Genomic DNA, 24,663 nt, shown 5'->3' with positions numbered 1-24,663 from the left:
CATATTTGTTTAGAGCTGTTTTGGCTTGTAAACAGTGCTTGATCTGCGCAGATTTCTCTCCTGATTCAGACCAGACCACTTTTTCACTGGAGGAAGCGTTATGGACTCATATTTTAGTTAAAAAAGTCTTAATGGTTTTTTTTTCATTCTGTATGTTGAAATAGATACACTTTTATATGTATATTCAGGTCGTATATGCTTGTATAGTAAGACCAAGAACACTGTACTCATATGTTAATATATATATCTGTGTATACTTAATATCTGCAGATGTAGATAATATTTTGTTCAACCTTGTATGTAAAAAGAAAATATGGAGGACTTTTTGATTTTTAACAATCATGTGTATTGCAGATATTTCTCTAATAAAAAAAAAAAACGTCTTAATGATGGATTTGTTTCTGCTTTTGTCTTCTCAAGATGTGAACTGATGGACTGGAGTGGTTTTGTGGAATATTGTGATGTTTTTATCAGCTGTTTGGACTCTTATTCTGACGGCACCCATTCACTTCCATTGATCCATTAGTGAGACAGTGATGTAATCACACATTTCTACAAATCTGATGAACAAACAAACTCATCCCAATCTTGGATGACCTCATTTTTGAATAATCTATTGCTTTTTTATTGATTTTCTGACCTCTGAAGATGAGCGGGCTGCTTTGGCAGCTGGTGGATTTAGATGACGGCTTTGAGGAATCGCTGTCGAAGTCTTTGATGTTGATGGACACCAAGAGTTCCTTCATTCCAGGAGCTTTCTCTTGTGAAGACATTAATTCATCTGAAGAAAGACCAACAGAAGCAAAGGTAAAATCACTGATGAAAAACTCAAACTACTAAAACTAAGCCACTTTGTTCAGGAAACTCGACCTTGAATGTGAGAGATATCAAGACCTTCCTTCAGCCTCAAGAGAACCACACCAAACTGCAGATCAAAGGCGTCACTGAAAAACACACATCGCATGTTCAGATGAAGATTTTACTTCTTAAAAGTGAAGAGGTGAAGAGCAACACAGTCAGACTCACTGGATGGTGTTGATGTAGGTTTCCACATCCTTCATCTCACCATCTCTCCAGTTGTTCTTAAAGCCGAATACAAGCGTGTTGGGTTTCAGACGACCCAAACCAGCAGTCTATGAATCACAATATATCTCAGTTTATTACATGAGTTATCCTCCTAAGACCTGAGCTTTGGTGTGGCTTGCATTTAGAATTTCTTCTAGCTATTTGGGGTTAGGAGGAACCAATAAATATAATAACCAGATATTATCTTTGAACACGATGCTCTTTTTAAAAATGATGTCCACATATGTGGACACTCGGTCTGCATCCACAGACAAAAAATCAAGACACCTTTCTGTAACAAAGTGCTAATCTCTTTTATTTACAGCCTGAGAAATGTGCCGTCAATTGACATTGTTGTAAATTATTGTAAAGTTATGTTTTTTAACAAATTCTTCCCAAAGTAGATTTTTTGCTAACATTTTTACATTTTAAACAAATAAAAATAATTGTAAAGTCATTTATCACACATGCAATGTCGATTTACATTGTTGTAAATTATTGTAAATTGATGTTTTCTAACAAATTCTACCCAAACTAGATTTTTTTGCTAACATTTTTACATTTTAAAGGAATAAAAATAATTGTAAAGTTATTTATCACATATGCAATATCAATTGACATTGTTGTAAATTATTGTAAATTGATGTTTTTTAACAAATTCTTCCCAAACTAGACTTTTACAGTTACATTTTTGCTATTTTCGTTCATTTTTAACAAATAAAATAATTGTAAAGTTATTTATCACACATGCAATGTTAATTTACATTGTTGTAAATTTTTGTAAATTGATGTTTTTTAACAAATTCTTCCCAAACTAGACTTTTACAGTTACATTTTTGCTATTTTCGTTCATTTTTAACAAATAAAAATAATTGTAAAGTTATTTATCACACATGCAAAAATCAATTGACATTGTTGTAAATTATTGTAAATTTGTTTTTTTAACAAATTCTTCCCAAAGTAGATTTTTTTGCTAACATTTTTAAATTTTAAACAAATAAAAATAATTGTAAAGTTATTTATCACACATGCAATGTCAATTTACATTGTTGTAAATTATTGTAAATTGATGTTTTCTAACAAATTCTTCCCAAACTGCATTTTTACAGTTACATTTTTTTGCTAACATTTTTACATTTTCAAGAGAGTTAAGTTCCATTGGCATAGTAAATCTTTACTGTTACAAACATTTGTCAAATTAGCATGCCAAATTAGTCATACAACACTATTATGCGTAACCTAACAAGAATCAACAATTAAATTTTATTAGATTTTTTGCTTCGTGGACGTTTTCTGACCTGTAAGAGATACTGGGCTCCTTGTCTGAGATCGTCAGCAAACACAGGAGTGTAAAAGGCTTTGATTCGGGTCTTCAGGAGCCAGCGCTGATAGCGGACCTGCTCGTTCATCATTTCCCTATAGTTCGGCCTACGGTATCCCTGAAGGAAAAAATGCAGGAACAAAGAAAAGTGTGTATGTTTGTTTGTGTAGCTGGTTATAACTGCAAAGATAATGTGTCAAATGTTGACTGAAATCACGTACCGTGCGCACATGGCCACAGACCATCAAGCCCTGATATTTGGTGAAGGAGTGCACCAGAGACATCAGCGCCGGTCTTGAGTTTGGGTATCCCGACATTACGAGACACTGAGGCCTGTGGAAAAAATGATTTCAGATAGTTTTCCAGTCTCTTTAGAGTCAAACATAACAGAATCTGTATCTGTCAGTGGATCACCTGAAGTTCTTGATATGATCCTCAACCCCTGTGAGATGCAGACTGTGTGTCAGTGCCTGATTGTACATCAGCGCTTGTGTGGACGAACCCCAGTTCACATCTGCAGCAGAAAGACACACTTTGACACTCATTTATGGTTTATGACTACAAAACATAATCGACAACACTTTACCACTAGATTAAGAAAGTTTAAAGCAGCTGTAAAAGCTTAAAGTTTTGCACTTTATATAGATGGATTAGATGATTAGCAAGTTGTTAGCATGTTTCTAGCATAATTAACATGTTACTTGCATTATTAGCATGTCATTAGCAAGTTGCTAACATGTTTCTAACATGATTAGCAAGTTATTATGTTTCTACTATGATTAGCAAATTTGTTAGCACCTTCTAACATGTTTCTCTCATTATTAGTAAGTTGCTAGCATGTTTCCAGCATGTTTCTTGCATGATTACCAAGTTGCTAGCATGTTTCTAGGCTGACTAGCAAGTTGCTAGCATGTTTTGTAGACTGACTAGCAAGTTGCTAGCATGTTTCCAGCATGTTTCTTGCATGATTAGCAAGTTGCTAGCATGTTTTTAGACTGACTAGCAAGTTGCTAGCATGTTTCTAACATGTTTCTAGCATGATTAGCAAGTTGCTAGCATGTTTTGTAGACTGACTAGCAAGTTGCTAGTATGTTTCCAGCATGTTTCTTGCATGATTAGCAAGTTGCTAGCATGTTTCTAGGCTGACTAGCAAGTTGCTAGCATGTTTCTAACATGTTTCTAGCATGATTAGCAAGTTGCTAGCATGTTTTGTAGACTGACTAGCAAGTTGCTAGCATGTTTTCCCAGCATGTTTCTTGCATTATTAGCAAGTTGCTAGCATGTTTCTAGGCTGACTAGCAAGTTGCTAGCATGTTTCTAACATGTTTCTAACATGATTAGCAAGTTGCTAGCATGTTTTGTAGACTGACTAGCAAGTTGCTAGCATGTTTCCAGCATGTTTCTTGCATGATTAGCAAGTTGCTAACATGTTTTTAGACTGACTAGCAAGTTGCTAGCATGTTTCTAACATGTTTCTAGCATGATTAGCAAGTTGCTAGCATGTTTTGTAGACTGACTAGCAAGTTGCTAGCATGTTTCCAGCATGTTTCTTGCATGATTAGCAAGTTGCTAGCATGTTTTTAGACTGACTAGCAAGTTGCTAGCATGTTTCTAACATGTTTCTAGCATGATTAGCAAGTTGCTAGCATATTTTGTAGACTGACTAGCAAGTTGCTAGTATGTTTCCAGCATGTTTCTTGCATGATTAGCAAGTTGCTAGCATGTTTCTAGGCTGACTAGCAAGTTGCTAGCATGTTTCTAACATGTTTCTAGCATGATTAGCAAGTTGCTAGCATGTTTTGTAGACTGACTAGCAAGTTGCTAGCATGTTTTCCCAGCATGTTTCTTGCATGATTAGCAAGTTGCTAGCATGTTTCTAGGCTGACTAGCAAGTTGCTAGCATGTTTCTAACATGTTTCTAGCATGATTAGCAAGTTGCTAGCATGTTTTGTAGACTGACTAGCAAGTTGCTAGCATGTTTCCAGCATGTTTCTTGCATGATTAGCAAGTTGCTAGCATGTTTCTAGACTGACTAGCAAGTTGCTAGCATGTTTCTAACATGTTTCTAGCATGATTAGCAAGTTTTTAGCATGTATCTAACATGATTAGCACATTCTAACATGTTTCTATCATGATTAGTAAGTTGCTAGCATGTTTCCAGTATGTTTCTTGCATGATTAGCAAGTTGCTAGCATGTATCTAGGCTGACTAGCAAGTTGCTAGCATGTTTTTAGACTGACTAGCAAGTTGCTAGCATGTTTCTAACATGTTTCTAGCATGATTAGCAAGTTGCTAGCATGTTTTGTAGACTGACTAGCAAGTTACTAGCATGTTTCTACCTTGTTTCTAACATGATTAGCAAGTTGCTAGCCTGTTGCTAGCATATTTCTAACATAATTAACATGCATTATTAGCATGTCATTAGCAAGTTGCTAATTCAATTTAATCATGATAGAAACATGTTAGAATGTGCTAACAAATTTACTAATCATGTTAGAAACATGCTAATAACTTGCTAATCATTCTAGAAATGTGCTAGCAACTTGCTAGTCAGTCTAAAAACATGCTAGCAACTTACTTTTAAAAGTAACTAAGTAACGTATTTAGTTACTTTTTTTAGGGAGTGACTCAATATCGTAATGCGTTACTTTTAAAAGTAACTAAGTAACGTAATTAGTTACTTTTTTAGGGAGTGACTCAATATCGTCACGCGTTACTTTTAAAAGTAACTAAGTAACGTAATTAGTTACTTTTTTAGGGAGTGACTCAATATCGTCATGCGTTACTTTTAAAAGTAACTAAGTAACGTAATTAGTTACTTTTTTAGGGAGTGACTCAATATCGTCTCGCGTTACTTTTAAAAGTAACTAAGTAACGTAATTAGTTACTTTTTTAGGGAGTGACTCAATATCGTCACGCGTTACTTTTAAAAGTAACTAAGTAACGTAATTAGTTACTTTTTTAGGGAGTGACTCAATATCGTCATGCATTACTTTTAAAAGTAACTAAATAACGTAATTAGTTACTTTTTTAGGGAGTGACTCAATATCGTCACGCATTACTTTTAAAAGTAACTAAGTAACGTAATTAGTTACTTTTTTAGGGAGTGACTCAATATCGTCAGGCATTACTTTTAAAAGTAACTAAGTAACGTAATTAGTTACTTTTTTAGGGAGTGACTCAATATCGTCACGCATTACTTTTAAAAGTAACTAAGTAACGCAATTAGTTACTTTTTTAGGGAGTGACTCAATATCGTCAAGCATTACTTTTAAAAGTAACTTTCCCCAACACTGTTAACACATAATCACAGAAATGAACTAAAAACAGAACAGACCTGGTTTCTTGTAGCTGACGTAGATGTAGAGAGCCAGGACGATGACGTTGGTGAGCAGAGCCGCCCACCAGTTGATCACAAACATCACCACACAGCACAACACGGCTCCGGCTAAAGACACCCACTTGTTGTAGTACTTGAAACTCGGACGCCACCCTGTTCAGATAGAAATGCATGAATAACCGTTAAAAGCTGCATTTTGAAAGTTCAAACCTGGGGGCACTATAAAGTGTGGACTATATGGAGAAAAATCCTGAAATGTTTTCCTCAGAAAACAATTCTTTACGACTGAAGAAAGAAAGACACAAACATCTTGGATGACAAGGGGGTGCTAAAATTACTCACAATACTGTCTGAAACGATCAATGTCAATAATCTGAGGAGGAACATCACATTCATTTTCATGTGCATCGCACTTGCCTGGGGAATTCGCCAGCGATGCGTGGAAAACAGAGAAATTTATCAAGGCGTAAGAGGCCAAGAAGAAGTTGGAAATGATGGGAGCGATGATGTTCAACTCAGCTGAAACACCAACACATTGGATTTTAGAAGCAGTCTCTGTCATGAACGTATAAGCAGATAAGTTGACGTTGAGCGGAGTGTACTTTACCGATCAGGATGAAGGCCAGGCCGATGATGAAGGTGAGGACGTATGCACGCAGAGGCTCTTTGTTCTTCCCGTATCCTTTGGCAAACACATGTATTCCAGGGTAGATTTTATCCTTGCACAAGGCCTACAAAAACACACACACACATTAAACACCTCCATCAACTCACAACAGATCATAGGATCCTAGGAAACTCTGATATATTTAATATTTAGCCAATATATAGGGTATGGTCATGCATTTATCATTCATTGTTTATGAATTTTGAAATCCAAAGTGATTTACATTGTATTAAAGCTTCAGCTTTTTTAAATTGTGTTTCTTTGTCTATAAGTTAAAACTAAAAGTTTGGGATCAGTAAGACTTTTTAAAGAAGTCTCTTCTGCTCATCAAGGCGGCATTTATTCGATTAAAAATACAGAAAAACTGTAATATTGTGAAATGCTATTACAATATAAAAAAATGGATTTTATTTTAATATACTGTAAAATATAATTTATTCCTTAAGAAATCATTCTAGTATACTGATTCATTATTGGAATCATCAATGTTGGCAACAGTTGTGCTCCCAAATGCTTCTCTGAAACCTGTGATAATTTTTTAAGGATTCTCTGATGAATATAAATCTTTTCTAACAGTATAAGTCTGTATGTATATCTATATATCTATATCTGAATCAAATGATTTGCGATCCAAAGTTACGAACCGAATCAAATGATTCGCAATCCGAAGTTCAGATCTGAATCAAATGATTCGCAATCCAAAAGTTCAGATCTGAATCAAATGATTCGCAATCCAAAAGTTCAGATCTGAATCAAATGATTCGCAATCCGAAGTTCAGATCTGAATCAAATGATTCGCAATCCAAAAGTTCAGATCTGAATCAAATGATTCGCAATCCGATGTTCAGATCTGAATCAAATGATTCACAATCCAAAGTTCAGATCTGAATCAAATGATTCGCAATCCAAAAGTTCAGATCTGAATCAAATGATTCGCAATCCGATGTTCAGATCTGAATCAAATGATTCGCAATCCGATGTTCAGATCTGAATCAGATGATTTGCAATCCGAAGTTCAGATCTGAATCAAATGATTCGCAATCCAAAGTTCAGATCTGAATCAGATGATTTGCAATCCGAAGTTCAGATCTGAATCAAATGATTCGCAATCCAAAGTTCAGATCTGAATCAAATGATTCGCAATCCGAAGTTCAGATCTGAATCAAATGATTCGCAATCCAAAGTTCAGATCTGAATCAAATGATTCGCAATCCAAAGTTCAGATCTGAATCAAATGATTCGCAATCCAAAGTTCAGATCTGAATCAAATGATTCGCAATCCAAAAGTTCAGATCTGAATCAAATGATTCGCAATCCGATGTTCAGATCTGAATCAAATGATTCGCAATCCGAAGTTCAGATCTGAATCAAATGATTCGCAATCCAAAAGTTCAGATCTGAATCAAATGATTTGCAATCCGAAGTTCAGATCTGAATCAAATGATTCGCAATCCAAAGTTCAGATCTGAATCAAATGATTCGCAATCCGAAGTTCAGATCTGAATCAAATGATTCGCAATCCAAAGTTCAGATCTGAATCAAATGATTCGCAATCCAAAGTTCAGATCTGAATCAAATGATTCGCAATCCGAAGTTCAGATCTGAATCAAATGATTCGCAATCCAAAGTTCAGATCTGAATCAAATGATTCGCAATCCAAAGTTACGATCCGAATCAAATGATTCATGATATGCAATTTAAAGTCCCGAACTAAATCAAATGATTTGTGTTGAAGTTCCAATCTAAGTAAAATCATTTTTTACCAAATCAAAAGGAGGTTTGTATGTGTCCTGACCTGGAAGACTTTGGGAGCGCTGACCAGAGACGCCAGCGCTGATGAGAGAGTAGCAGAGAAGATTCCAGCTGTGATGAGCGGCCCGAATCCAGACACCAAACTCATCACCTGAAAGATCATCACCATCACACAGAGCATCAGTAAAGCTGCAAAAAAATGAGTTTACCACATCTCTTCACTGAAAACATCAGCAGTGTCAGGGGTAACGTATTACAAGGGTGAATTGCGTAATCAGATTACTTTCCCTGCTGAAATAATTAAATCTGTTAAATAACACAAAGATCTGGTATGTAGATCCCATTTTATTAAACAATGTCTTTCCACATTCCACCAAACTAATAAACGAAAATGAGTTTAGATAAACAGCATTTGTGTTTCATTTCTTGTGAACTTTTTTTCCTCCTCATGCAATCCAGAGTAATGTTGTCCAGATTGACAGCCACGCTAAAAGGTTTGTTTTAACTGTTTGAATTTACATTTCCTTAAGCCTGAGGTTAATCATTTCACTTTTGGTGTGAAAGGCTGCCAAAAACAGAACTTTTTTCTATTAAAAACACACAAGCAAGCCCAGGCCAGATGAGAAAAAGTAACACGAAAAGAAACATAATCCATTACTTTCCATAAAAAGTAATGAAATTAGTTACTTTTTTGGGGAGTAAGGCAATATTGTAATGCATTACTTTTAAAACCAACTTTCCCAATACTAAAAACAAGATTACTGATTCCAATATGTGACCCTGGACCACAAAACCAGTGTAAGAAATATAGTCTGCCTCGACCCAGATTCCACTCCACAATATATGTTTAATTATGCTCATTTCCCAAATTGGCTTAATTATTATAGAGAAGACGAAAGTCAACAGTTTAGACCATTTGGGATAATCTCATCCCAAGCAAAAGGTGACCAATTGTAGAATGGGAGCGGGTGTGAGACACTGAGACCCATCTCAGACAAAGGGGTGTCAGAACTTAATTAACATACAGACCACAGCTGTTACGACAGGAGCAACTTAATTTGCATTAGGATAGTAAACTGTAATGCTATAAAATGTTTGAGCAAAGGATGTTCTGGGTTCATTCCGACTCCGTTGAACCCAAGGTACAACATGTACTTTGTCACTGCTATGCTGCAATAAACATCTTCATCGAGATCTTCTACGTCCTCATCACTTATTCTTACATTGGCGAGCCACCCAACGAGGATTTCCGAAAAAAAAAAGCAAGAAAAGGTAAGAAAAGCGGTTTCTTTCTTCTATGCTGTTTTTGTCAGGGAACCCCCTCGTTTAAAAAAATCTAGAAAAGAACATTTTAAGGACAGAAAGGAATTTGGTTTAGTCAGTATTAGCAGGAGGAGTTCTTAGGCCTATTCTGTACAATTCTGTTTAAAATTCTAACGGAACTGAATTAACCCGACGTAGTGTGGTGACAGAGCTGTATTGGAATTGTTGTTTCTAAAGGAACTGAAGCAAAGTGTTTAAGTTTAAAGTTTCTAAAGTAACTGAAACTTGTTGTTGGTCTCTTACAATTCTGTTAAGATTCTAAAGTAATTGAATCAGCCCGACGCAGTGTGGTGGCAGAGTTGTATTAGATCTGTTGTGTATAAAGTTGTAAGTTTCTAACGTAATTGAAACTGACTGAGATGGTGTTATAATTCTGATTGAATTCTAAAGTAACTGAATTGATCCGACGTAGTGTGATCACAGAATTATTTCATGATAGTTGTGTTATAGTGTAGTGAGTTCGACGTACCGCGACTCTGTTAAAGCAGTGTGGTTTTTAGCCCGACGTAATGTGGCACTGTTTTTAATCTGATAAATATCAGTTTGAGCCTGAAGAACTGTGGCTAGAAAAAGGCGGTTTAAAAAAATTATATAACAAAAAAGTTGTTCCATGCACTGTGACAAACATTGTTATATATTTTTTTAAACAGTTGCAGAAGTTGAAACTGTAAGTGCTTGTTTTGCCTGAAGTGTGAGACATTTTTTATAATTGTTAAGATTCTAAGGTAATTGAATCAGCCCGACGTAGTGTGGTAGCAGTGTGGTATTAGGCCTATTGTTTCTAAAGTAACTAAAACAGAGTTGTATGTTTCTAAAGTAATTGAAACAGAGTAAGTTGTTTTGATAATTCTGATGAAAGTAAACTGTTTTAAAAATATAACCTAAAACCCGAAGTAGTGTGGTTTTTGTCCGACGTACTGTTGTAGCGTTTTATAGCTCAAAAGGGAAAATATTTATGATTAATTATAACTGGTTATAATTAATTACAAATATTTAGATCAGATCTCAGAATTAACCGTAGCAGAATTAATATATCAATTATTTGATCTGTTCGTCCGCCGAATAGATAGTATAATCATTTATCAATTCTAGGAAGAATTACGTTTCTGGCCAAGAAAGAGTAACTTTCCTACTTTAGTCAGTACTAGCAATAATTCAGTGAGATCCACATATAGCATGTAGCAAAATCAGACATTCAGGGACCTCGGATTATGAGCAGCACTCAGAGACAATAAATTGTGAAATATAGGGTATTTAATAAATGAATCTACGGTGAACGTTACAACTACTAATAAAAACACATATATGCACAAAGAAAGGAATTAAATGAGATGAGAGAGAGAGAAGAAGAAGAAGAAGAAGAAGAAGAAGAAGAATGGTAGTATTTAGTATCAAATAACCACAACCTAATGAGAATCATCAATGAATCAATTCACCTTAAAAAGGGGCTCAACTTAAACGCATCTAAAATAGCGGTAAATAGATACTTGCATTGGCTTTGTTTGCTGAACAAGAGTCTTGATGCGGTAAACAATGGAGATTCTTGATGGATTCCGTTAAGAGAGTGAGCTGGAAGTTTCTGTAGTTCTTCTGAAGATAGGGAAATCCACAACGAGTCTACAAAGTTATCTGAAGATAAAACTACCGAAAGTTAGACTCAGTGATGAGTCTTGGAGAAGATCCAGAAGGTTGAAGAAAAGCTGAAGAGACTGCTGAAGAAAAAAAAAAGAAAAAGCCAAGATCTGCTTGAGCCCAGAACTTTTCAAATGTTCTCTGTCACACCCACGTTTTGGAGGACCGGCCAATCCAAAGCTTGGATTTTTGAGCGGGACAACTTTCTTTGTCTTCACCTTATGGTACATTTGCATGTCTATGGCTGGTCTGTGAAATTGTTTCAGTTTTACCCAAAATACAGTGTAAACAATATGATGCATCTTCTAATCACATAACATACACAATTGTTTAGAAAATGAAGAGCAGATCATTTTGGTACCAAGAACGAACAGTCTAGAAGATATTAAACCAAAGATACATTAATACACAGGAATAAAAGTATTCGCAGGGTTAACTGATACAGATAATTAGGTAACTAGGCAAATATGATAGAGAAACATACAAACAACACATGCATATACCAGATACATTTGTGATCGATTAATTATAGGCTAAATAAGGAAAAAGTCTTTGTGTATGTGTGTTTGTGTTTTGTAATGGTTGTCTGTGGCCAGGCATCTCCTGCCTGGCACCGAGTTGCCTGTTGTCTCCTCGTTGGTATCCCTTTGAAGTCCCATTGGGAGACAAGAGTTAGTCTGTTTAGCAACTACGTGGCAGTGAATAGGGAACCATGGGCCATTTAACACCCATATAAATGTAGAGGGACAAGCTATCTCTTTAATTTATATGCAAATGTCAAAAGGCTAAAAGGGTCTCTAAGGCCAACGGCCTAACTATTATCATTGAAAATAGGCAGACGCTACAGAATTCCCCCCTTTTGGCTGACGAAGTTTGTAGCAAAACATCGTCAGACAACAGTTGCCGTGATGGTCGGGTAGCAGGTGGATTACGATGATCAAATGACAGGTGGATCATAATGGTCAGATGGCAGGTGGATCAGGCAGTCAGATAGCAGGTGGATCCTCAGCCTGGGTGTTACTCTTGGTCAGGTTCAGCATTGTCTCTGGTCTGGGTCCCTCTTTTCTGAAGGTTCCACTTGAAGGTCCGAGGAAGGGCAGCCATGCACCTGTTCATGGACCTTTGCACCCCGTTGACTCTGTTGAGCAGGACAAAGGCAAGGCCGATGGTTAAGGTGTACCCGATTGCTGTGGCGATGCACAGAGCCGTGTCTGCGGCAGTCCAGGCTCGGGCAACGGGAAAGTTGATCTGGACCGGCAGCCGAGACAGTGCTTGGAGAGCCATGTCGTTTGGGGTGATGTCGATCACCTGGGACCCCCCTTCCTTAATGCTCAGCTCCAGTTCAGGTTCCAGGGTGAGATTGTAGTTCATGAAGAAGGCTGGGATTTCCACCTCAGACTGGTACTCTTCACTTGGGAGATGATCCAGTGCCAGGTCCCCGAGGTGGAGGATGGCACCCTTGGGTACTTGAATCCACATAGTCTGGTTGGACCGGCTGACACGGGTTGCAGGGTCGTGCTGGTCATAAGTCAGAGTGGCAGTATGGATGAGCGTGTTGACAAACCACTGATTACCTGGAATACCTGAGAATAACTGCTTCATGGAGTTCACAGTTTGGTTCAACAGGACACCGTGGGTGTTGAGAACCACCAGGGTGCCTTTTAATGATTTGTCTATAGTCTGTAGGGTTTTGCCCTGTAGTGTGAGTTGTTCTCTCAGCTGGGGAATCTCAGTCTGGATCTCCTTCATGTGTTGCCTCAGGGTAGACAGACTCACAGAATTAATGCTGGTGACCCCCAGGTTGAATAGGGTCCCAACAGCAATAGCGGCCCCGAGCAACGCTCCGAGGAACCGTTTGTTTTGCCTGTTGTGTCCACTTAAATCTGCCTGGGCAACAGTCATTTTCTGCAGCCGAGTGAGCATGTGTTTGGTGTCAGCCTCAGCGTGAACGAGGGCATCCTCAGTCCATCTGGCACCTCTCCTACTGTAGTGTGCAGGTGCCTGGGGATAGTGTGTTTTGTAGACATTTCGCGGGTCAAGTCTGATGAACACTTTCTGGGTGTGAGTCCTGCAGTTGGTGATGAAAAGTCCAGGCTGATCCCTCAGAACAATGCCTGATGCTGGACCCGGTGAGGTGATGTCAGGTTGTGGCTGTCCTCTTGTTGACCTGGGTATGGGTCCGACACAGTCTATTTGCAGGTTTGACCAAGGAAATGTGACTCCTCTGCGCTGCAGTGGGGCTCTGTGGTTTGGGTTTGTCGGTTGGAATTGACAACAAATGAGGCTTCCTTTCACATACTCTGCTACATCTTGCTGCATGCCAGGCCAGTATGCCACTTGTTTAAGTGTCTCATAAGTGGGTTTTGTGCCATGGTGTCCCGCCCAGGCTGTGTCGTGGGCATTCATTAACCAAACCCCCCTTTGGCCCTGTGGCAACTCAAGCCTAGGCGCAGTGAGGTCATCAGGGACAAACAACAGAATGTTGTCCAGTACACACAGCATGGGTTTCAGGGCATGTAGCCGTTTGAGGGTTGGATCGTTAGCAATTTGAGCAGGTGTGATAGGGTGGTTGGAGGGGTCAGAGAGGTGGTCAAGAATAGTTTGTATTGTGAGGTCAGAAGCTTGCATGTCAGCTATGTCATTAGTGGAGATTTGGGGAGCCAGTGTAAGTGGCTGTGGGTCAGGAATGGTGTTGGGTTGAGTCCGTTTGCTGCGAGTTATGGCTGCCACGTTAAGGGTGGTTGGGTGGTGTGGTGGAGACCATAGCTCGCCGTGTAGCGCACCTGTTTTGGCAAGGGCATCTGCTTGGTCATTGAGGTCCTTGTCAGTGCCAGGTTGCTTTGAGTGTCCCTTCACCTTCTTCCAGTAGATGGTCATTTCATGTTTACTTGTGATGTTGTCACATGTCTGGAACAGGAATTGGTGTTTCACTGGTTTGTTGTTTGCCGTCTTGAAACCATTCTGTTTCCTGTTCGGAAGGTGGCATGTGAAACTAAGTCTGGCATAGTTAGAGTCTGTGCAAATGAGCAGGTCTATGATGTTATGGGTTAGGCACCTGTCATTCCACTTCAAGTTCAAGGCGCAGATGCTCTTGGCGGTCACCAGGGTGGACAGGCCGGGGTTCAAAGCGAATCGCGTACGCTTGTTAGCAAAGGGAATGTCTGTTGTGTGTCTCTTAAGAGTGTCAAACATTGTGAGGCTGATAGCAGAGTTGTCTGCCCACAGTGCTAGAATGAGGTTTGTTGTTGTGACATCATTTAGCTGTAGGTGTGCCATAACTTGGGTGTTGCCTGAGTCAGAGTCTTTGGCTAGCTGGAGAGCACAGAGCAGTGACCTTGAGCCTGGGTCTTGGCTTGAGACGTTCCCGCGGCTGGTGGCGGGACTTCCCGTGACCTTTGTGACCTGACAGTCTGTCTGGGGTGACTTTGGTGACTGGGGAGGCAGAGGTTCTCGTACTTGAGCCCAGATTTTCAGCTGTTTGAAATCTAACAAGGGTTTGAAGCGGTCTAGCAGATCTTTGCCAATGAGGAGAGGACATGAGTCCATTGGAGATATGTACACGGGGTGCACTACACTCATAGGGCCGATGGTCAGGTGAATTGGAGCTACCTGCTCAAGTTGGACCTCATTTTGGCTGTACGACTGTACATTTAGAACGCACCTCTGATATTTAAGAGTTCGATTCTGTCTCTTGGCTTCGGTCTGAATCCTGTCAAAAAGTTGGATTGACATTAAAGTCAGATCAGCTCCAGTGTCAACAAGAGCTTCCAGTCTCACCTCCTTTTCTAATGTGATGGCCAGGTATAGTTTCTTGGCCACCCCCCGTTCGATTAGGTTTCCCAGGAGTCTTGGCACTGGGGCTTGTGTGGTGACGGGCAGGCAGTCGGGGCCAGTCTCATGTGGCTCGTCAGGGAGGCAGACCACCAAAACTGCGCTCTCTGGAACTTTGTGGTCCTGGCTGGAGGCGTGGTTCTGGATATCAGCTGGCTCTGGTGGTTTAGCAGTCAGCTGAGATGGTTGAATGATGTCATCACTTGGTGAGGGGATGTCTTGTTTTGTGGTTGACAGTGGGTTGGCACTGATCTGGTTGTGAGGTTCAGTTTGTGAGTTTTCTGTGTGAGAGGTGAGGTCGGATTCTATGCCTAGTCATAATTGATCTGACTTGTCCTTTTTATCTTCCTTGTGGGGCTTGTTATGGATGAGCTCCCTTAAAAGTCTCATGATCTCTGCTGATTCAGACACATCAGCTCTGTCCGGCGCGGGTGATTGTACAGATTTGGGCTTGTCTAGTGTACGTTGAGAGGGGCTCTGCTGCTGGCGGTTCGAGCTGGCTGCTCGAGTCGATGAAGTTCGGCTCCCCTTGTACCGTCTCTTGCCTTCCCAAGTGGCTCCACCCTTTGTGTTTGACAATTGCTGTTGCTTGTCCCAGGCTGTCTCAGGGCGCCCTGTCCAGTGCTTAGGACGGGCACCACCGTGGCCATGCTGCTCTCTGCTGGTGGGGAATGGCCTTGTCATGTCGTAGGAAAAGCTGTCACTGTAGTGTTGTTGGGTGCCCTCTAGGGCTAGTTCTGATCTTTGGTCAGTGACCGAGTAGATCGTGGGGTTTTTCACAGTCTTTTCAGAAACAGCCCTTTGTTTGACATAGGCTTTGTGGGCTAAGTCTCGCAGCTGTTGAATGGACATGCTTCGTGGACAGGCGAGGACCCCCAAGTGGTGGCTCACAGTGGGGTGCAGGTTCCGAAGGAACAATGATTTAAAATTGAAGTCATTCTCCATCCCGGGCTCGTTCCGTGCTCCGAAGTAGGCTTGCCGCAGTCTATTGTAGTATGCCTGCGTGGTTTCTAGTCGGGCCTGTTTAAGGTCCATGGCAATAATCAGTCCTTGTTCTGACTCGGGGTCAGAAAACTCTTTGATCAAAGCCTGTTGTAGCTGCTGGTAATCTTCTTTGACAGCTTCTGGCTGCCGGTCAAGGAAGCTCCGCACCTCACGGCTGGAAGTGATTCTGAGCAGATACAGTCTGTCTCGTGTGGTCACATTGGCCACAGCTTGCAAGTGGAAATCTATGTCTTTCAGAAACGCATGCACATCATGGCCTCCGGCAGGGTTTGGTGTGAACATGGGAATATTTCTGGCCAGCTTATCCAGTTCTTTGGGGGCCACACCGTGACTGGAAGACAATGTTCTTTGGAAAGGCCCCCACCCCCTTTCTGCTGTTGCGGGTTCTAGGATGCTGGCAGGTGATGTCTTGAGAAGAGGGCTTTCACCCCCCTTCGGGGCTGAGAATTCTTGACTAGGAGGCATTGGTCTCCTGATTAGGGGAAATTCGGTGCTGTACATTTCCCTTTCAGAGTCACTTTGCAGTCTATAGGCGTGTTTCAGTTCTCTTTGAACTATGTCAAGTTCTTCTTTCAAAAAGTCTCTTTGCTGGGACAGAGCCGTGATTCCAGCCCGGGCACTTTGCAGATGGCCTTCACAGGCCTTGGCCTTGGCTTCTCGTTCTTTGAGTTCAGTCTCTGCTCTCGTTAAGAGAGACTCAGCTTGCTGGAGTCGTTCACTTAGCTCCTCTCTGGCGTCCTTTTCCTGCTGCTCTCGGCGTACGGTGTCTACACGGAGATCAGTCAAGGCATTTTGGAGTCTTTCTACTTCCTCTTGTAGCTCTGAGTCCTTCTCGTCCGCCATCCCGCGAGTCTTTAGCTGGTCCATTTGACTTTGAGCAAGTGTCAGGTCCTCCTGAGCCACTTCAGCCTGGAGCTTTAGCGCTGCTGCTTCCCGTTCCAGTCGGGAGATGCTTGCTTCACTCAACTTTGCCTGAGCGAGGAGGTTGTGGGCTAGCGATCCGACGATCTTGGCGAGCTCTTTGTGGCTGTAGTCCTGCATAGGATCATGCGACACGAGGCCATTCAGGTTGTCGTCCAGCTGTTCCCGGCTCAGGTGCTGCAGGCCCCTGGTGGCTCCAGGCAGGAGGGTACCCGTCATGACACTCAGCCAGGCCTCTAGGCGATCCCAGTGGGCATTAGGACTGGACGACCGAGACATGGTGGCTCACTGGAGAAGAGAGAAAGACAGCACAAAGGGCCAATGCAAGTCCTTACAGTTTGAACGGGCTGCAATAATTAACTATAATTTCTATATTTTAACTATATTTTCTTTGTACGGTTTGAGTACAAACAATTAGAGGAGTGTAGACCGGGCACCTGTTATCTATGCCGTGAATGGCCAGGTGTGTCTAATTGTTGTGGGGAGCACCTGGAAGGTTCTAACTAAAGATTGTTGACAGCGTGATCGTCTAACGATTTTGGTAGCTTGGGTCGCCAATCTATTACTCAGCCTTCCTTGATGATTCTCAAAGGTTCTTTCTCAAGACAAACAAAACAGAACAAAATTAGAAATAAAACAAACCAATAAATCAGAACACAGAGAAAGGTAGAGAAGAGAGCAGGTTTAAGCCTTTCGCTGCTGTTAAGGGTTATGATAGGGACTACAAAGTAGGGGGCGCTGCTGGATCATAACATCTAGGCTTTTGGCCTTGTAGCAGGAGCAGACTAAATTCCTGAAGGACTGAGAAGAAAACCTAAGTGGGGTTTCACCAGCTGGGTGGATCTGTATTCTATTGGCTAGGCTTAGTTACGAATTGAGTGGTCCACTCACTTCACCAACTAAGCTCTAGGGGGAGTGATACCTATAGATATACACAAATGGCTAGATACAGAAATCAGCTTTTAAATTTAGATTTAAACTCTGTTTAAACTAAATTTAAATAGGTGAGCGGTTAAGTGAGACAAAAGAGAAAGACGTAATAAACTAAAATAGGAAAAAAAAATGCAAATAAAATAAATGTAATAACAGAAAATTAAGAAAAAATAATAATAATAAAACAACTAACTAAAACGAGAGGTAACCAGAATGGTGAGAATGATAAAAAAAATTAAAAATAAATAGAAGGAAAATTAAAACATAAAACAAAATTAAATACAAATACCTAAGGAGAGAGAAGTCGCCTTAGCTGAGAATGTAAACAAGGTGAAATCAAAAGGGTAGGGGTGGAGTTTAAGAAGTGTTAGTAAGAAACTTAAACAGCCTGCCCTCTAGTGTTAGTCACAAGTACTGTGCCCTAACTTCGGTTGTGCTTAAATCTGAAAACGTTAAGATCTAACGGCCGATTTATTGCAACCATCACAAGAACAATGTGATTTAGAACCCAGTGGATTCTTAGAGTTTGTGCAACTTAACTGCACAATCGACTAGCAGGATTCCTTCGCTGCCAGTACACAAAAATAACAGTTTTCCTTCACTGTTACAAATTTATCACTTGATTCAATTTGTGCAACTTAACTGCACAGTTGTCTAGCAGGATTCCTTCGCTGCCAGTACACAAAACATAACAGGTTTCCTTCGCTGTTACAAATTTATCACTTGATCAAGGTTTCAAATCTCCCATTTACATTCCAATCAGTTACCGACCCGCAGTGTTCTTGTGATCAGATATGTACATTAGGCCAAAATTAGTAAGCTACTCTAATTATTGAACCTAAAGGGAGTGAGATCGTCTAGTTGAATAAACTCACATGTAGAGACTTCAATCTAGCGATACAATCAAATAAGGCAAAGATGAAGAGAGGAACATCGCTCAAATCAATCTTTATCGCACTGAGGGAAGATTGCTTCGTTCCAACAGGCGATTTTGATAATATTAAAATGTCCAGGAAAGAGATTTCTTCGTCTTTACAGAACTGTTTTAATATTATGAAACTGCAGTTTACTTACAGAGTTAACAGTGACTAAATGCTGTTCAAATAGAGGCTGTTAACTTTCAGTTCTGGAGGTGGCTTTAAGCCATCCAATCAGAAGAGTGAGTTCGCTTTGCGACTTGTCTCACTCTAAGCGCGCGAAAAAAAAAAAAAAAAATAAAACAAACACACAATTAGATTGACCCAGAGTTTGCTCACAAAACAATGTTTGAATGCGTCGCGTTCTCCACCAAATAATATGTAGCGTTTTATAGCTCAAAAGGGAAAATATTTATGATTAATTATAACTGGTTATAATTAATTACAAATATTTAGATCAGATCTCAGAATTAACCGTAGCAGAATTAATATATCAATTATTTGATCTGTTCGTCCGCCGAATAGATAGTATAATCATTTATCAATTCTAGGAAGAATTACGTTTCTGGCCAAGAAAGAGTAACTTTCCTACTTTAGTCAGTACTAGCAATAATTCAGTGAGATCCACATATAGCATGTAGCAAAATCAGACATTCAGGGACCTCGGATTATGAGCAGCACTCAGAGACAATAAATTGTGAAATATAGGGTATTTAATAAATGAATCTACGGTGAACGTTACAACTACTAATAAAAACACATATATGCACAAAGAAAGGAATTAAATGAGATGAGAGAGAGAGAAGAAGAAGAAGAAGAAGAAGAAGAAGAAGAATGGTAGTATTTAGTATCAAATAACCACAACCTAATGAGAATCATCAATGAATCAATTCACCTTAAAAAGGGGCTCAACTTAAACGCATCTAAAATAGCGGTAAATAGATACTTGCATTGGCTTTGTTTGCTGAACAAGAGTCTTGATGCGGTAAACAATGGAGATTCTTGATGGATTCCGTTAAGAGAGTGAGCTGGAAGTTTCTGTAGTTCTTCTGAAGATAGGGAAATCCACAACGAGTCTACAAAGTTATCTGAAGATAAAACTACCGAAAGTTAGACTCAGTGATGAGTCTTGGAGAAGATCCAGAAGGTTGAAGAAAAGCTGAAGAGACTGCTGAAGAAAAAAAAAAGAAAAAGCCAAGATCTGCTTGAGCCCAGAACTTTTCAAATGTTCTCTGTCACACCCACGTTTTGGAGGACCGGCCAATCCAAAGCTTGGATTTTTGAGCGGGACAACTTTCTTTGTCTTCACCTTATGGTACATTTGCATGTCTATGGCTGGTCTGTGAAATTGTTTCAGTTTTACCCAAAATACAGTGTAAACAATATGATGCATCTTCTAATCACATAACATACACAATTGTTTAGAAAATGAAGAGCAGATCATTTTGGTACCAAGAACGAACAGTCTAGAAGATATTAAACCAAAGATACATTAATACACAGGAATAAAAGTATTCGCAGGGTTAACTGATACAGATAATTAGGTAACTAGGCAAATATGATAGAGAAACATACAAACAACACATGCATATACCAGATACATTTGTGATCGATTAATTATAGGCTAAATAAGGAAAAAGTCTTTGTGTATGTGTGTTTGTGTTTTGTAATGGTTGTCTGTGGCCAGGCATCTCCTGCCTGGCACCGAGTTGCCTGTTGTCTCCTCGTTGGTATCCCTTTGAAGTCCCATTGGGAGACAAGAGTTAGTCTGTTTAGCAACTACGTGGCAGTGAATAGGGAACCATGGGCCATTTAACACCCATATAAATGTAGAGGGACAAGCTATCTCTTTAATTTATATGCAAATGTCAAAAGGCTAAAAGGGTCTCTAAGGCCAACGGCCTAACTATTATCATTGAAAATAGGCAGACGCTACACTGTGATAGTGTTACATTTTTAATAGTTTAGTGTAGTAAAGTGTAAGGCCCGACGGAGTGTGGCCATGTCCGAAGAAGTAAAAATTAGGTTTAGAAGCCCGACGTAGTGTGGCTGTTTTATTCATTTGTGTCCAAAGCACAGGAGCTGTGAATAATTAGACTAACAGGTAACTTAAAGTAACTAGATAATGTTCAGTCAGTGAAGGAATAAAGCCTATTGAATTGCTGAAGACAATTGAATAAGATTGTGAAAAATGGAAGAGCTGATAGTTAAATACATCACTAAGCATGGCTCAGTAGGAATGTTTGATGGGATAGAGAAGGAAGATGACCCCTATGAGTGGGCTATGTCTCAATTCACAAATTGTCCTAAAATGCCTAAAAATAAAAAGGGAAAAGTTGCTAATGCACTTCAAGCTCTTTTTGCCTCATACAAGGTAACTAAGAAAAGATTAGAAGAAATGAAAAAAGAAAACAAGTTGCTAAACTCTCAAGTCAGCAGCTATGTTATGTCATTGAGAAATTGTGAGGCTGAAGAGATCATTTTGAAGGAACAGATAGGGAAATTGAGAAAAGAAATTTCAAAGTCTGACACAGAAAGTGAAACATTTAGTTGTTTGTATGAAGGGACAACTAGACGATTGGTACATGCCCAATCCAATTCTGAATATGACGAGAAGAAATGCAAGGAAGCCTTTAGTCAACAGCATAATTCTTCAGATGATTCTGTGAGGTTCCCAATAGCACCAGTGCGAACAAGACAGTTTGGAAATAGAAATGGAAATGAGAGGGTTCTTGATCAAAGAACTGAAAATGGCCAAGCTGTTAGACATCTGTCTTTTATGGACTTCCAAAGTCTTGTTGCAGCAGTGGGTACTTTTGAGCCTCATAACATGGAGCCTGTAGAGTTCTTGTCAAAAATGGAAAAGGTAGTGGATGTTTATAGTGTGTCAGACGAAGATGCTTGTAGACTTCTCATGATCTCCATTCCTCGTTCATTAACTAGTGCTCTCTCACAGGAAATTCGAGATAAAAGAGCAGACAGAGGGGCAAGGAGAGAGGCTCTACTTAGACTTGTTGGAACTGATTTGGTTAACTTGAGGAAGATAACTGAGGTGACAATGGAACCTGGAGAGCATCCTCTAGCATTTGCTTCCAGGCTGTGGGAAATGTTTAGCTGTTACAGTGGTTTGCCAAATGCAACTAAACAAAATCTCATGTTTAAGTCTGCATTAATTGCACAGAGCAGTCCACATATGCGTGAAGCCATTGCTCTTCATGTAGATGCAAATGCACCATACGAGCAAATCATTTCCAAAATGACACAGTATTTTAATGCAAATAGTCAAAGGAAAGCTGCAGAATCTAGACATCCAGTTGCTGCCTTTGGCAGGAGAGATTGTTCTGGATTATATGATGGTTTCCATCAGAGACCAAGAAGATTTGAAAGAGTAAATTCAGAAGGTGTTACTCTTTGTTATGCGTGTGGAAAAGCTGGTCACATTGCTAGACATTGTCAAGACAATGAGAGACCTCATCAAAGCTTTGTCTGTTATGCATGTGGAAAAGATGGTCATATAGCAAGGCATTGTTTGGAGAAAAGTAGGAAAGATCAGGAAGTTGTTTGTTTTGCTTGTGGAAAGATGGGACACAAGGCAAGACAATGTCACTTTTCACACAAAAGAAAGATGGGCTATCGTAATTTGCTTAAAAAGATAGGCAATTTAGAAACCCAGTTGGCATTGTTGAAAGGAAATAAGGAAGAGGCCATTCACACCTTGCCAGACACAGCACTGCAAGAACATGACTGTAGCTCAGTCACAAGCAGATGCTGATGTTAACTGAAGGAATTGTTTTATGATAGTATCATATTTTAGAAAAATATGGTTACTATCAAAAGGGGGGTGATTCTTTATAAATTATGAGAAATGTGATAATGGCATTGGTATTTAAATACAATTTATGAGAAATGATTTAATTTCATTATGTGATTAGATTTCTGCAACTTTGATGTTTTGAATGTGAAAAGATTCTTGTGGGGGAAAGGGGGGGGCAACCTCTTCTTTTTGATCTTGTTTCAGGTATATGCATCTAGATGTTTGTTGGAAAGGTGTAAACTTCTGGAGAAAAATGATCTGGTCATCCAAAGGACAAGAAGGCCAGCAGAACCAGTGGAGCCAGGGAACTTCCACAAGAAAAGAGACTTCTTAAAGAACAGAGTGACCATCAGAACCAGAAATCCAGAGATTTACAGACCTATAAGATCCAGAACTCCGCGCCTAAAAGATCTAGAAATCCTGAGATGCACCAGGGGATGGACTTGAGAGACCCGCGCAGACTGCAACAACACCAGTGACTGCTTCTAAGAATTTACTGTCAAATTGAAAAGAATATACAATGGAAACGAGAACCAAGGAGAAATCAAACCTTTTCAAAGATTATGGACAGCAATCGTTCCACGAAAATGGAAAACAAGTGGGCAAAGGACAGACCTACTCAAGAAATGCACAAAGACACAGACTCACTGCACACAACACTAGAATGACACAAATATATGCATACTCGAATGCAGAAAATATATTATTGTGTACTGAATGCACACATGTGGATAAAGGATGTCCACACACTAAGAAAACGGACCCAATGCACATGACACTAGAAAGACACAAATATATGCAGAAAATATATTATTGTCTATTGAATTTACACACATGCACACACACTTTATGCTATTGATTGATGTTTTGCTCCTTAGGCTTTTGGCTATGTTTTGTACTGTCGTAATGTTTAGTACATTTAGATAATTCCTTTTGCTGTTATGGTTCTCAAGTGCTCCTCCCACAAACCCAAGAAAATGTTTGTGTGTCATTTTGCTAAATTTTAGAAAAGGTCTCTATGATAATTTTGCCTAATTGGATGGAGCGATAACCAGTGTGCATGAGGTGATGACCCAATGACGGGTAAGATTCTCTGATGGCCATTTAAGAGGACAACCTAAGCCAGGGCTTCACCGCCACTGGGCACCTGCCCAGGAAGGGAGGTGTAATCTGTGTAAGGGAGTGGATGTGATGCTTCTTCCGGGCCAAAAGCATCAAACGGGGGACTGTAAGAAATATAGTCTGCCTCGACCCAGATTCCACTCCACAATATATGTTTAATTATGCTCATTTCCCAAATTGGCTTAATTATTATAGAGAAGACGAAAGTCAACAGTTTAGACCATTTGGGATAATCTCATCCCAAGCAAAAGGTGACCAATTGTAGAATGGGAGCGGGTGTGAGACACTGAGACCCATCTCAGACAAAGGGGTGTCAGAACTTAATTAACATACAGACCACAGCTGTTACGACAGGAGCAACTTAATTTGCATTAGGATAGTAAACTGTAATGCTATAAAATGTTTGAGCAAAGGATGTTCTGGGTTCATTCCGACTCCGTTGAACCCAAGGTACAACATGTACTTTGTCACTGCTATGCTGCAATAAACATCTTCATCGAGATCTTCTACGTCCTCATCACTTATTCTTACACCAGTCATAAGTAGCACGGGTGTATTTGTAGCAATAATAGCCAACAATACATTGTATGGGTCAAAATTATCGATTTTTCTTTTGCGCCAAAAATCATTAGGATATTAAATAAAGATCGTGTTCCATGAAGATATTTTGTAAATTTCCTACTGAAAATATATCAAAGCTTAATTTTGATTAGTAATATGCATTGCTAAGAACTTCATTTGGACAACTTTAAGAACGATTTTCTTAATATTTAGATTTTTTGCACTCACAGATTCCAGATTTTCAAATAGTGGTATCTCGACTAAACATTGTCCTATTCTAACAAACCATACATTCAATGGAAAGCTTATTTATTCAGATGATGTATGCATTTCAAATTCTAAAAATTGATCATTATGACTGGTTTTGTGGTCCAGGGACACATATAATAATGATAATTATGAGCACATCTGTATGGAAGCCCATTTCTACCACTGAATAAAAATTTTTTAAAAGGTAAT

At 39.6% G+C, this 24,663-nt stretch overlaps 2 protein-coding genes across 2 annotated transcripts in view; one reads left to right on the top strand and one right to left on the bottom strand.

Moving 5' to 3' along the window:
- Positions 1–24,663, bottom strand: part of LOC141286727 (solute carrier family 12 member 2-like) — a 54,793-nt gene that overhangs the window by 14,050 nt on the left and 16,080 nt on the right. The window contains exons 11-20 of the mRNA XM_073818829.1: positions 8,189–8,296; positions 6,334–6,457; positions 6,144–6,245; positions 5,724–5,879; positions 2,801–2,900; positions 2,608–2,719; positions 2,364–2,504; positions 1,027–1,133; positions 871–944; positions 641–781 (exon numbers count right to left, since the gene is read on the bottom strand). Of these exons, the coding sequence (XP_073674930.1) occupies positions 641–781; positions 871–944; positions 1,027–1,133; positions 2,364–2,504; positions 2,608–2,719; positions 2,801–2,900; positions 5,724–5,879; positions 6,144–6,245; positions 6,334–6,457; positions 8,189–8,296 (1,165 nt within the window). The remainder of the gene's footprint in view (positions 1–640; positions 782–870; positions 945–1,026; positions 1,134–2,363; positions 2,505–2,607; positions 2,720–2,800; positions 2,901–5,723; positions 5,880–6,143; positions 6,246–6,333; positions 6,458–8,188; positions 8,297–24,663) is intronic.
- LOC141286736 (leucine-rich repeat-containing protein 2-like) overlaps positions 1–24,663 on the top strand; it is a 371,513-nt gene that overhangs the window by 332,178 nt on the left and 14,672 nt on the right. The window lies entirely within an intron of this gene.

The sequence above is a fragment of the Garra rufa genome, chromosome 15 (genome assembly GCF_049309525.1).
Source record: "Garra rufa chromosome 15, GarRuf1.0, whole genome shotgun sequence".
In the NCBI taxonomy this organism is placed as follows: domain Eukaryota; kingdom Metazoa; phylum Chordata; class Actinopteri; order Cypriniformes; family Cyprinidae; genus Garra; species Garra rufa.
This window is presented reverse-complemented; position numbering and strand designations above follow the sequence as displayed.